General features: G+C 37.3%; 1 protein-coding gene across 1 annotated transcript in view; it reads left to right on the top strand.

The window, feature by feature from the left end:
* Positions 1-12,114, top strand: part of LOC134528912 (glucose dehydrogenase [FAD, quinone]-like) — an 81,791-nt gene extending 69,677 nt beyond the window's left edge. Inside the window, exons 7-8 of the mRNA XM_063362578.1 lie at positions 1,632-1,906; positions 11,769-12,114. Coding sequence (XP_063218648.1) covers positions 1,632-1,906; positions 11,769-12,114 — 621 coding nt within the window. The remainder of the gene's footprint in view (positions 1-1,631; positions 1,907-11,768) is intronic.
* The last annotated feature ends 951 nt before the right edge of the window (positions 12,115-13,065 follow it).

Below are 13,065 nucleotides of genomic sequence, written 5' to 3'. Positions count from 1 at the left end.
TCGAACGAGAAAGACCCTTTGCTTGTGGTTTTCTGTGACGGTGTAGGATGGCTAAATATAAATTCATCATACTATGGTTTTCCAGCCAATCCGTCCATATCACATAGTGCCGGGTATTTATATTGTTTGCCTGGGAAACTAAAGGACCAATCATCTGAGCCTCTTTCGTGACAAACCCTTGTGCATGCTGCATGCATGCAAAAGGTAATTACTAAGAAGAAAAATCTCTTCTTTATCACTGAATATGTGACACGCATCAGTTTTTGGAATATAAGTGTAAGTATCACTACCTGATTACTTATGTATACTCAGGGAATGAGATAAAGTGGTTTTTGGAATTTTAAATTTCAAAACAGCTTTCCTTAATGTCTAGTTTTCTTTCAAAACAAGATTTGCTGTAGTCGCAACAGCCATTGGGTCTTGTTTCACCTTTTTGAAGTTTTTCTCTCTTCTCGGCATCTGTAAGTATAAATAAAATGCTAAGTAACTTTGATAATAACATTTTTGCTAGGAATTACTTACCTTGGGACATGATGTTCATTTGTGACCCAAGGTACATGAATGTGCACGTAATCAATAAAATAAGGATATCTTCAAAAAGAGATATGTTTACTTTTATATTGATAGAATTAAATAGTCTATGAAAACATCTAATAACATTTAATAAAGTAGTGTTAAGATCATGCTTAACTTCTCAACGGCCACTTTAAAACTTTCAAATTACTGAAACATTCAAGCAAGTATTATGAATTAATCATGGTTGCCAAAGATATGGTTTGACAATGTGTGGATTTCTTGATCGATTATTTTTGTTCCTTGGTATTAAGGTTACAGTTCCAACCACCAGAGTGCTTTATGGATACATGTCCCAAGGTAAATGCCATCGCATAGTACGTGAATTTCCCATTACAATTTAATAAAAATAAAACTAAAAAGTTGTCTTATTCCGAAAAATTATTTTGAAAACCGGGTATAACCTCATTTAACTGTACTCAACTCTCTTTTCAAACAACATTTAGCTTCGTAAGTTTCATAAAATAATCATTTGCAAAATAATGTAATAGTTATTTCGGGTTTAGTGCCTCCTACGATGTGATGTATCTTAATTGAGATTATTTTTTTTTTACTTTTCTGTCTAAAATACTTCATTTACAAAAACATTCTTAGCTAAACATTTTTGACTGTTTTACTTAGTGCTTATAATATTTATAATTTATTGACGATCTATTTTTAGTAAGATTACTTTATACAAACCAAAATAAATATTTTGAAAAGACATATCTTACACTTTAAAAACAATTAATGTATTAAGTTTATTCTAGGACACACCACATTTAGAATAAAATACGAAAATAAAACATCTGCTTTGTCAAATAACTAAAGTAAAGTATTTTTGTTTGAAGAAAAAATACATTTATGATGTTAATAATATTTAGTTTGGAGTGAGCCCTTCAGTTATTATGAAACTATAATTCTTTATCACTATAAAACAACATGAAATTTTCATCAATCTGAAATTGTTTGGCAGTAAATTCTGCTTGCTTGTTTCTAGATTGACTTTACATAAATGTGAAGATAAAAATATTTGAGTGACCTATGAGATACTAACTTTTCTTATTTATTTATTTTAGGTAACAGGATTTGCACGTCTCGATGTTATGGACAAAGTACCAGCAACTGTACCACATATTCAAATGTTTTTTGATGGTTACATGGCCAACTGCTCCAGGAAAGGCAAGATCTACAATGAAACGCAGAACTTCCTTCACATGGTACCAACTTTGCTACGACCTTTAAGTAGAGGAGAGATCAAGTTACGCTCATCAGACTATAAACAGCCACCTTTGATTTACGCCAATTATCTCGAAAGTAAAGAAGATGTTGATATTTTAATTAAAGGCATTAGGTAAGAGTTCATTAATTTGTTGTTAAATTGATATATTCTAGAATATTTACTTAAAACATACCTAACAGGTATTTCTACTTTTAATCTAAAACTGTAGGAAAATTATTGGAGCCTATCTTATTAAAAAAAAAACATAATATTGAAGGCAATTTCAGTTCAATAACCAGTAGGCAACATGCTTTTGTGACTTTGTTTTAACCCATATTTGGCACAGCTTATTAGTTTATGAGCATTAAGTGTAGGATTGCTATAATTTTAATGGGACTGAAATCACTTTACTTTTTTTGCAATAAAAGCATTTCATACATAATAATATACTGATGTTTTTTTATTTTATGAAACAAAACAGAAGTGCAATTTTCTTAAATAACGCCAGAGATCAGGCACAGATTTTCCTTTCTGTTGTTCCAGGTTATCCCCTCGGTTTCTACAAGTAGGTATTTTTTTGTGGATAACCTAGTGTAATTTAGGCATTTCAATACTCAAGAGCCCAATGCACATATGTTAATATCGGCTACAACTGCTTGCAGTTGTCAAGCAAGCTTGAAACAAAGCCAGTAAATGCCAAAATTTATTTAAGGAAATGAATTAAAATGTATTTATATGGGTCGAATAAATCATTCACACAAACCGAACACCATTGTTCGAGGAAATCAATGTATTTTCCGTATGGATAATCTAAAATTTTCGTAAGCAAAGTCTTTAGCGCTGCACGGACTGCCTCGTAGACTCTGGGTACTGTCTCACTGATTCCGGTTCCAACTGGTTCGCTGGTCTCAGGCTCAGGAACACAGGCGCCCCACTGGCCATCTTCTTCGGTGACGACTGCAATGGTGAGACATTAACAACGACTTCTGCAACTACAGTTACACCTGGGTTATTGTTGAGATAGTATCACTGACTGAACTACGATGAGACGCACGTAGTTTGGACGTCTGAGTAGATGGATCGCAGAACGCATAAGTTTGCAACATGTCCAAGTTTGATGTTGCACGTGCAGACGAAGCAACTACTTCTTCATTGCTGGCTGGAAGGATCATGTGCGGTCTCATGTGATAGACGGCGCTGTTTCCAAGTTTGCAGCAATCCAGCAGCTGCTAGGAGACAGGAAAATCCAAAAACTGCCAGTGTTGAGAGCCTCTATCACAAGTTTCCGTATATGTGCACAGATATCCAGCATCCCAGTAGCTGTAATCGACAATACTTTGGCAGGATGAAACGTAAACATCTTTTCACAGGTGGGACGGCAACAAAAAGCACGAACCATCGTATGCCTTTTATGTATACAGGCTCTATTGACAATGCGAGTGCCATTTCCGCATTCGCTGCAAGTTTGTACAGGCACGTACTTGCTCAAATTTTATCGTTTGGCCGCTCGTCATACATTGCACTAAACTTATGCAGGGAAAAAATTGATGATGTGGAATTTTCTCTCCCTCACACTCCAGACCATCGTAATATTTGCACAGCCATACATTCGAGTGTTTATTTTTTTTCGTTTCCAGGAAAAACGAAGGGCCGGAAGGTGCGGTTTCATGTCCTGCCATCATCCTCGTACGTAACGGCAATCTCATTAGAAGATTGATATCGTAAACATTGCAGGTTGCAGAACATCTTGACGTTAGCAATGCTCAGCCGTACCTAAATTAACTTCGCAAAATGCATCACTATTTACGAGAAATTTTCACAAGCTTGTCTTACAGTTGTACGATGCAAGTCGATCATGAAGTATCAGATCAAAAGCATAAATATTTGGTGGAATATTTCCGCTCGTCGATATTTCAATACTACATTCAATAATGTTTGAATTTATTTGGTCGTCCGGATTGGAAACGTCAAATACTATTAATGGAGCCATGTTCTTGAAACATTCGGGACTCAATATCTGTTACTGTCTGCGGCCATAGTACAGTTGCTGAAACTTGGCATACATTTGATATGCAAAAAGAAAGCTTCAACTTTTAAAGTCTATGTTCATGTCGACATACGGTTAGCTTTAGCTTTTTAAAAATATTTTTTCATTACATATTTTACCAGTTATCGAACACGGAGCGGCTCACTGCTTTATTGAGCTGCCTTCTAGTCTGAAGCCCGACGATGACGTATCTTGGTTTTTCCATAGCGAAACGGGACTTTACTGTACAACTATTACGCTGACTTGAAGGCAAGCCATAAACTGTTTCCAGGCTCCAGGATCGGAATGGTACGTCAATGTTCTTGCCATTTTTTACATTCTTCATCATCTGGGTACGTTCGGCCGTGCTGACTTGAACGTGAGGCAGCATTCACTCGATAGATTATAGTGAAGCGAGACATCCTGTGGGTTTTCTGCAGCAGTGACAATCGCATTAATGTGTGTGTTGGCTAGAAGGAGTACGAGCTCTTGTTTAGAAAATGATTATTTGATTGTAGTCTTCAGAAAAACCGAGAAGCATGGACAGAGGAACACAAACTTCGAATTTTCCTTCGGCATAAACAGGTAGCTTGTATTCATCCTCGAGGCCCTAGCCTACGATCTTTGCAGCAGACAGTTCATTTGCTGTGCGCGAAAGGTAGTTTTTCATAGAGGATGTTATGCCTACGTCTCTTTTCTGGTATACCTCGACGCCATTGATTACAAATGTAATGCGCTCAATTAGGTGAAAAATACCATTACTTGATATTGATGCCATTGTCCGATACATGCCCTCTGACGTTGCCAGCATACCTCTTATGCGTAGAAATGACTGCGAAGGTAAAGTACAGATATCTCGGTGTTGTATAGTAATTCTTACTTCAGAAGTTAGTACGAACGGTCCGAGCAGGAAAGAATGATTCTCGTGTAGTTTCATTTTCTTAATGCTGTCATCAAAAATTACCGGGTTTACCCATTGAGCATTTTGTATTATGCACTTGTCCAATACTGAGAAGAAAATCTACGCTATGAGGTTTTAATACACCGATGTCTAGAGAATTGGTCTTTTGCAAGTCAATGCGATTTCTTTTATAACTGTTCGAACTGTACGCCCATCTATTCATGTGCAGAATAAATGTAATTTCTTCATTTTAAAAATTTACCAAGCGTCCTGGCTGGTCAACGATTCTGACGATGACTTCGTGTGCGCACTTCCCGGCGACAGAAACGTAAAAGATACTTTGCGGTACTTCAACCACTTTATATCCTGGCGGGACCATTGGCGAAAACTCATGTAGTATTTTGTTTAGTCTTCCATTGATATATGTTCCACTTGCCAAATCACAGTTTATTCGTATGATATTCACGAGCAATATTTTACTGCTCGCATAAATGCATGTATTTTTCCTGCATCTTCAATCTTTGGTTTGAATCCGAGCATCATGCTCCTGGTCCCAGGTTTCGTAAAGTAGACATTTTCAGTGCATGTTAGAATGCATTTTTGGGTGTTTGGGTTTCCACATAGTTGAAAGTCTACATCCTGTGGTTATGTTTCCTTAATGTAATTTGCAATTTCGTCAATTTCGTAAGAAATGACTGTATTTAATGAGCAGTTCCATCGCTTTTTAGGAAACAAATCTTGCAGTTATCTCCATCTATATTCGGTATGGCATTATATGTTTGAAAATCTGCGAGTCCGATACACCATTTACCCTCCAAATCCAGAGCCGGGAAATGTACCGCCAGCAGTTCCGAACTATGACTTGCCAACAAAAGTGTTATCGGACATGACTGACTTATTTTCATGACTGCTCAATTATATCATTAGCAAAAAATTTTTATTAATTTTTTTAGTTAAAAATCGAAGGCACAAGAGTCCGCAGTTTATTTGGTTAGGCTTCTGTTTGGTTTTGTAATTGTAGCACAGGGTTGTCCCACGCAGGTACCGTTCAAGTTCTGGCAGGGGTCTTAAATTACAGAAACTATCGTAGTACTCGGCCTTTTATTCCACAATTTATGTTAGCTACTCAGTGTGTGACATGACTTGTATATGCATATAAATTAATAGTGACACACTTGCGATTATTTGGCTTTTCAGGTAAATGGTTTCTCATTAACAAGCATCGGAAATTTCGTATTTTCTTTTGGCGAGGATACTTGATTAAATCTATGTAGGTGAACGGAAGTTTCAGCAGATAATTAGGATTTTTTCACATGTTTCTTTCTCATGCCTCGGTCTAATTTGTGTGGTCGTAAGTTGAGTCCTCAATAGCTTTTTTTTACCCATGGAAATGGCTTCCATGCTGGCATTGTGTATTCATGCTTCCTCCAACTGCTTGCGCTCGTTCTTGAAGGTGTTGACTACCCGCACTATACCATTCGTAGCACTGATGAGGCTGCCGAGGATGCCCACTGCAGGTTAAAGTAGCGGTAGAAAGCCACCAGTAATCTTCTTGTCGAGAGTCTGTCATTTTTGCTTGGATTTTTTTTCGCCTGCACTAGTCATGTTTTTGGTCTTGCGGGGCTTGGCTCGGCGAGCACCCGTTCCTTATTTGTTTTTGGCCTTAATGATTTTATATGTACCCCACACCTCGATATTCTCTCATAGTCCTGCGTCTGACGATTTATTTATATCTTCAGCTTCCTTTGCCAATATCTCGTCAGATCGGTACCTTAATTCCTGATCCTTGCTGAGGGAATATGCGCTATAGTTCTGCTTGCACCTTTCGTTGAGAGAATTAATGCCCACTTCGCCTCGAGTTAGTTTTTTAGCTAGTGTCGTTTCTTGACCACAGAATCTCTAACCGGGAATGTGTAGCTCGAAAGGCAGATTATTTATCAGTGAGTTTACAAGTCCTTCAACCTTTGTATTACTTGTTCTTTCCTCTTTAAGTCACTACGCACAACTAAGCCAAAAGTATAAATGTGATAGTTTTGATAAAATTTCGCCAATACAATGCAAGTCGTCAAGCAAGAAGTGTTTTTGCCTGTACGCATCACTCAAGACGATGTAGCCAGTGCGCGCGAATCACGACATGACTCGTTATTGCCATCTACCTTAAAATGCATTATTGCGGGCCCGTGCAACTGTGGCAAAACGTGTGTTCTACTGAGTTTGATGGAGGAACAGAATGGCCTTCGTTTCGAAAATGTATATCTTTATTCCAAGTCACTGTGACAGCCAAAGTACCAGCACCTAGTCTCAGTTTTAAGATTGGCGGATGTCCTGGAGTAGTTTCTATATTTTAACGTTGGTTTGGATGTGCTTCCTCCTAGAGAAGCAAGAGCCAATTCTGTGATGGTCTTCGACGATGTCATGAGCGAGAAGCAAGGCATAATTCAAGAGTACTTTTCCATCGGTAGACACGCCAACGGAGTCTGCATTTACCTGTGTCAGAAATACAGCAGGATTCCGAAACATCTGCTACGAGACTACGCTAAATCATAGTTCTTTTTCGCATGGACTAACTTAATGTACGTCATGCTAACGACGATCAAGTAAACACCGACATGAATTTCCAGAAATTCAAAGACATTTTTTCCTTGTGCTGTAAAAAACAAACACGGATTCCTTGTTATAGGCAAGGACTGGCCTCTATATAAGGGCAGATATAGACAAGGGTTCGATCAGTTTATCTCCAAACATGAGTCATAGCATTTCGAAGTTTGGTCGTAGCATTCATTCTACCGATCTGCATACTGTTCTCGAGTCTGACGATACCGATATACAGAAATAAACATTTCGCTACTGGCTCAAAAAGTATAAAGTGTGAAAAACATATTAAAAGAGTACCTGCTACCCATCGACCAGTGCGTGGAAGCCTCCGATTCTCGAATTCGTGACATGATCGAAGTATCCAACGCACAAAGATGTGACAATTTGAGGACTTTTCAAAGTAGCCTTAATACATCACTAACTCATTTGGAAAAGAAAACAGATCTTTCTATCCACAGGGACGAATAAAAAGTATAAAAGTAAGTCTTGCTATATGTTTTCGGCCAGTACAATTTAGGACCTGGCCAGTGACCTTCATCATGCTATACAGTCTGTTAGTGAAAAATATCTACTCGCTAAAAGAGATAGACTTTTATGTGAAATGGAAAACGAAGAGATATTTAAACCAATCACTTGTCGTTTCGACGAACTTAAAAAACGAAGAACCAACCATCATCGTTAAGAGAAAAAAATGATGACGAGATGCTTAATGCAAAGAAGAGGAATTATGAATCAGCTCCAGAAGAAAATAACTTTACAAGTACAGAGTCTATGCACAAGAAAAAATTTCAGAAACGCGGACACCAATTTAACGCAATGGTCCGGCCATACTTGAGCTCTTTCACGAGTCAGATTAACGACACGACATACGGAGTGTATATAAAACATAATTGATGGTTCCTCTGTGGTAAAAAATAGACTTTTCACCAGGAAGTATCATATGTGTAGAAGAGTACAAAATACATGGGACTACATGTATGAACGAATTTCTGTTTCGCAGGGAACCTAAAGGCTATTCCCATAAAGATTTGCAAGAGTACAAGAAACTTCTAGAACTAACTCAAGCTCTTTTTTGCGACAATGATCCATAAAGTGGCATCCAGAAACACGAAGATCATTAAAAAAATCGAGATTCCTGCCAATCTCTTCAGTGAACTAGCAGTAAATGGCGATGGTTGAAAACAGCTAGATAGTATTCAGAACTTTGACTATGTGTATTGAAATGACCCAAACAAATTGATCTCCAGGTTAAGATTTCTTTGAAGTAGTTTGGTAGGATTACAAGGGTCCACACTACCAAACCCCCTCCGCTCCCCGCGCACTGTATGGTCACCTTTAGCAGCCTCAGAATTCCGTGCTTACAGAGGCCACCGCAGGAGTGGTGTGAATAAGTGTCGCTGTTCTGGGTGTTTCGTGCCTGCGATGACGCGACACGTCACATTCACTCTCGTTCCTTCGAGATGGACGCCACGGGTTTATAAGCGACTACGCCGGCCTCCGCGAAAGTTCCAAGAGTTCCGAGAGTTCCGAGAGTGAATGGAAGTGTGACATCGGCGAAGAGGGTGAGAGATCTCCTCGAGAGCGGCACGACGAGGAGCGACGGGACCCTGAGAGTGCGACTGAATGGCGCGAGCTTGTGTGTGTGAGGATAGGTGCGAGGTAAGGGGCGAATCACTGTCGAGCCTAGCTCTAGTGAAGAGTGCGAACTGTGGATCTTGACAGACATTGAGTGACTTGTGAATAAACATTTTTAAGTGCAAGTGATTGGTGATCAGACAATTTTAAGTACAATTATTCATTAATAATGTACATATTAGTAATTACTAAAACAAAAAAAAATTATTTGGGCTATCCCTTACGAGCCCATTAAACATTTTAACAATATTTTTTTTTTCGAACCGGCCCTTTCACCTCTATCAAATAAAGTTTGAACAAATAACCTCAAATACATGTTTAATCATGTCACACTATCAGAGTTTATTTCTGATCTGAGCTTTCTCAAACTTTTCAGTTTAAATGTCATTTTAAAAGTAAACAATGCATTACAGTGCTTAATGGAATTATTAAACCTATGAATTTTGTTCATTTTTAACTTTTAAAACAGCTATAAATTTTATTCACATTAATACTCGTTACATAATAAAATTAATTTTCAATTATTTTAAAAACTTAAGACACACCATTTGCTATTTACATACAAAATTTATTTTGAATTCAACATTTACATTATTTTAGTTATTTCACATTTATGATCTCGTTATTAGTTCATGTTTTATTCCTCATTTAAAAAAAATAGTGTGCCTTAAACGATGTCTTTCCGTTTTTGCTGGACACGATTCTGATTTTTGAATTCCATCCAACATCCAACATATTTTAGGGTGGTATTCATATTCATGTCTTGAACACTCGCTTAGTAAATAAATCCAAAATGCTTTCTTATTTAAAGTTCGTGTGTCGTAGACGTTGCTTGAGATCGTCTCAAATAATTGCAAACAAGATGGTCATACTTGCAGTTTTCCATCACCAAACTTTGCCTTCTGTGGTAATTCCATAAACTTGAATGTGCGCGGATGTGTGATAAGCGATTTTAATAAATCTGAACGTATTAAATATCAGTGCAACATGTGTCGTATCCAGTTTATACACTATGGAAACTTTAAAAGGCACATCAAGAACTGTAAAGGACTGCTTGCACATTCATCAGGACTAAACTGTATATTATGTGACAAGACCTATACACACATGTTCAGTGCAAAGCGCCATAAAATGTACCACTGCTCATTCTGTAGAAAATGATTCTCTGTGTAAAAAATTTGGTCTATTTTTGACCTGATCATCTCAAAAAGCATGACCAGCATGTAAAGCTACAAACTTAAATGTGGTTGACTTCACAATGCCACGTGGCTTTTGGTCGTGGATATATAAATTACTTGTCTTCAGTGTGACTCTCAGTTCGCATTTGTTTGTGGAAAAGCGTGGATAGACACTCCTGAAAGTAATTCTACATAGTTATTCTGTCATGAGTCATTACGTCTACAGCAGCATCAATTATTAAGACTTTGATGGCATCCGTGCCACCGATAGTTGCAGCATCTTCAGCTCAGTCTGAACTACCATTTACAACTTTGTTAGTTGACGTGACCTCGATGGCAGCGACACCGACAACCGCGGAGATCCCGGCGGTAGCTGCATCAACATCGCCTACAGACCAAGTTACACTAGCCGAGGAGACCTCTACGTCTACAGTACCGGCAACGGCACCGACCTCATAATCTACCAATGTTGTTATGCTACCATTGCTCACACTTAGGTACTCTTGCATCTATTTCAATAAGATTTTCCTACATTGTAGGAATCGCAATCGTTATGAATACTACTGCCGCAAATACCCAGATCCAGAGCGGTACAGTTGTGACAGATGTGGTAATCAAATGTCACAAAATGTCTCTCTAAGAAGAAACGTCAAGAAATGCAAAGGATTTGTTCAAAATCATGTGAAATTGAAAAAATTTATGATAATTGTTTGTATTCTTGGTTTTTGTAGTAAAGTAGGAGTGTGTTGTAAATACTGATTTTTCAAAGTGTTGTGTTGTTTTATTTTGTGTAATATCACGTATATTGAACCAGGGACTTCGGTTTTTTATATGGTAAAATGGTAATTTGAGGTGATATTTACTTTCATAAATTATAAATAATTAATTTTATGCTAATTTTTTTGCAGCTGCCATAGATCGAACCAAACAGTATTCGATAGAATCAATTAAAATATTACTAAGTAATTTTTTTTAATAATTTTTGGAATTTTTTCTTATTTTTTGGTTAAAAATTAAATTTTGTTGTTGTTGTGCGTAAGAGGTTATCTCTATAAGTGTAATATATTATTGGTATATGAATACTATGATTTTAAATGTGAAAAGGGCACTTGGACTAGTGGCTTAGACTTTATGTTTGGTTGGAGTGTTTTTTTTTCTTTCAATTTATTCAGCTGTAGAACGTGATTTAAAATCATTCCTAAAAGTAATAAAAATTCAGTGGCCGATAAGAGGTATTATCATAGGCAATGTGGGACTAAACCGCCAAAATAGGCACCAAAAAGTGCCAGTGAATGGATGCGAGAGTACAGTGCGCGGAAAATGCATTTTTTTTTCATTTTAGATCATTCTAGCAAACTTCTAATCTCAACTATTCAAAACAATTCAATAATAATATAATTTTTTCTTTATATATACATAATAAGCAAGAATGTTCACCTCTGTCAGGGGTGGACTCTACACAAATATATATATATTAGCGTAACCTGTCAGCGTTTTTCCTAATGCTTGAGAATCAATTTGTACATTCGACAATATTAAGGAATTAATTAAATTTAAGTTTAGAGCATATCCTTGAAAAATTATACAGACAAGTTAGGGTATTTTAAGTCTTATAAACTCTTAATGAATAATTTACTTACTTTAACAATTTTATTTCAGACTATGCATCCAGCTGTCAAAAACTAGTGCTCTGAAGAAAGAAGGCTTGCAACTTGTTACTGCCAAATTAAAAGGATGTGAAAATTTAAACTTTGACTCGGACGCATATTGGGAATGTGCTGTTCGGCATTTCACAAACCCAGAGAACCATCAAGTTGGTACTTGCAGCATGGGTTCCAGTGAAGAAGATTCTGTGATTGACAGCAAACTTCGAGTGCATGGGATGAAGGGACTGCGAATAATTGATGCATCGTCATTCCCTGTGGTGCCCAGTGGCAACCTGAATGCACCGGTTGTTATGTTAGCTGAGAAAGGTGTAGACATTATCAAACAAGATTACAATTAAATGTTAAAAGTGAAGGCATTTTACATATAAAAATTTCATATAATGTCTAAAATAAATTGCTTCGACTTTTAAAATAAATGTCCACAGTGAAACTCCTCAAAGTTTCAAACAATAAGCATGTTACATTTAGCCTACTCTTCTTTAGGATATAAGCATTAGCTGCGTAATACAATAACCTGAGCACATATTGAAATATCTTATCGTAGCACTGACACATTGGTAAGGAAGGCCGCGAACCATGACAGCACCGAATGCACCCTAACAAAAGTTAACACCAGCAAAAATTTTCCAATTCGGTGACCTTAAATAAAGAGATCATTTCACCCAATACAATTTATTCGAATGTGTTGAAAGTTGCCAATAAATCTTGACATAGATGTTTAGAGACCCACGAGTCCTATCGGAGTCAGTAATGGTTCGTCAACTCCCAAATATTTTTGTGCAACGGCGTCAGTGCTACAATAGGGAACGAACCCTGTGCCTGGTCTGTTACCCTGCGCAGCTCATGCTGCTATATTCCGATAGGTATGTTTCTGTATTTATTTGTTTTCAACCAGACATAATTGCCATCCTATTAACCAAATTGTTTCCTTATTTTAATGTTCATTCCTTCTTCTTTCAATTATTCATAAACACGAGCACACACAAACTATTTTAAAGTATCTTTCCACATTCAGCAAACCCTTAGCAGTTTCCGCACCATCAGAGGTGCATTAAGTTGCGAGCAGTCGATCAAAAACACCAAACGCGAAGGGCCACGCTCATTTGTGCTGAGTGTTTGTGCGCATCAGTAAACATCAGTAAACCCCCCCCCCCTTTTTTTTACTCTCGAATAAATAATATCACAGTAGTTTAAAATAAATGTGTCATGTTAGTTTAGTTGTTTTATTCTGGAACCTTAGCAAGCACATCTACGACTCAAGGTGTCATAATTCTTTCGTGCCTCATCTA

This window comes from Bacillus rossius, chromosome 2 (assembly GCF_032445375.1).
Source record: "Bacillus rossius redtenbacheri isolate Brsri chromosome 2, Brsri_v3, whole genome shotgun sequence".
Taxonomy (NCBI): domain Eukaryota; kingdom Metazoa; phylum Arthropoda; class Insecta; order Phasmatodea; family Bacillidae; genus Bacillus; species Bacillus rossius.
This window is presented reverse-complemented; position numbering and strand designations above follow the sequence as displayed.